Below are 1,291 nucleotides of genomic sequence, written 5' to 3' on the forward strand. Positions count from 1 at the left end.
GCCATGAACAAGAAGTCAAGTGAGAGTAAGTATGAAGCTCTAAGTTCAAGCCCCATTACAGATGACAAGACCATCTTAGATCTAGTAAATTTAAAAAATACAATTATTCTAATATACTAGAATTAGCATAAATTAATACTTTACAATGTATGAATAGTTTCACATCTAGCTAGCTTTTTTTCAAGTTTTACTTTGAGAGCATTCAAAAACAGTTTATTTCAAAATAGTTTACAGGACAGGGTATCTTTTATTAAATTTTGACATAAAAAGAAAAAGGTACACAGGGCACTAATTATAATTAACACCACAATTAACCAGGCACCCTCCCTCTGTAAAGAACAGGCAAGCAACCCATCATTTTAGCAACATTTTTTCTTGGTCTTTCACTTTCTGAATCCTCTTTTCTTGATTTCTGATCATTGAAGACATTGCTGAAAATGTTGACAAAAAAAGTTAAAACAGCAATATCTACTTAGGGTTTAAACTCCATTATGTGCTTAAAAAAATAAAATGCTAGGAAATAAACCTTGAAGTTTTGCTTCCTCACCTCTATAACCATACTATTTTAAGCCCTCTTATATATTTGCACCATCGTTTCTTATGAAATAAGCTGCTGAAATGGTCATTTCTTCTAGCTCCAAGGTTACATATGCTTAAGTACAGAGTTGGGGTTTTTTGTTGCTATTTTTTGCACTGTTAGGATTGAATCTAGGGCTCTGTGTATGCAGGCAAGTGCTCTATCACTATACCTTAAATTCTGTTAAATGATACAAAATTCTCTCCAAAAATTATTTTTTTAGTATTCCCACAAACATTTTGTCTAGGCATTGCATGCAATACAAAGGTACTTTTACGCTTTAGCAAAATAAGCATGTATCTTGTTAGACTGTTACATGGTGCTATAAATCAGATAAACTGAGGAATATGAGAATATGAATAAAAATGGGGCCAATAAAATAATGAATTCTCCTCTTTAAAAACATAATAAATGCTGGGCATTGGTGGCTCTTGTCTGTAATTTTATTTACTCAGTAGGCAGAGATTGGGAGGATCACAGTTTGAGGTCAACGTAGGGAAAAACTTCACAAGACTCCATTTTAAGCCCATTGCTGGGAGTGGTAGGTAGGGCATGACTACCTTGGTATTCAGAAGGCTCATGGTTTCAGGCTAGCATAGTTAAAAAAAAAAAAAAGTCCAGGGGCTGGGAAGGTGGCTCAGTGGTAGAGTGCTTGCCTTGCATGCCTGAGGCCCTGGGTTCAATTCCTCGGCACCACATAAGCAAAAAGAAAAA

The 1,291-nt window shown here is 35.0% G+C and overlaps 1 protein-coding gene across 1 annotated transcript in view; it reads right to left on the reverse strand.

The window, feature by feature from the left end:
- Nucleotides 1-330: 330 nt before the first annotated feature.
- Nucleotides 331-1,291, reverse strand: part of Ccdc158 (coiled-coil domain containing 158) — a 95,814-nt gene continuing 94,853 nt past the window's right edge. The window contains exon 26 of the mRNA XM_013020096.1: nucleotides 331-431. Coding sequence (XP_012875550.1) covers nucleotides 355-431 — 77 coding nt within the window. The 3' untranslated portion in view covers nucleotides 331-354. The remainder of the gene's footprint in view (nucleotides 432-1,291) is intronic.

This window comes from Dipodomys ordii, unplaced genomic scaffold (assembly GCF_000151885.1).
Source record: "Dipodomys ordii isolate 6190 unplaced genomic scaffold, Dord_2.0 Scaffold49, whole genome shotgun sequence".
Taxonomy (NCBI): Eukaryota; Metazoa; Chordata; class Mammalia; order Rodentia; family Heteromyidae; genus Dipodomys; species Dipodomys ordii.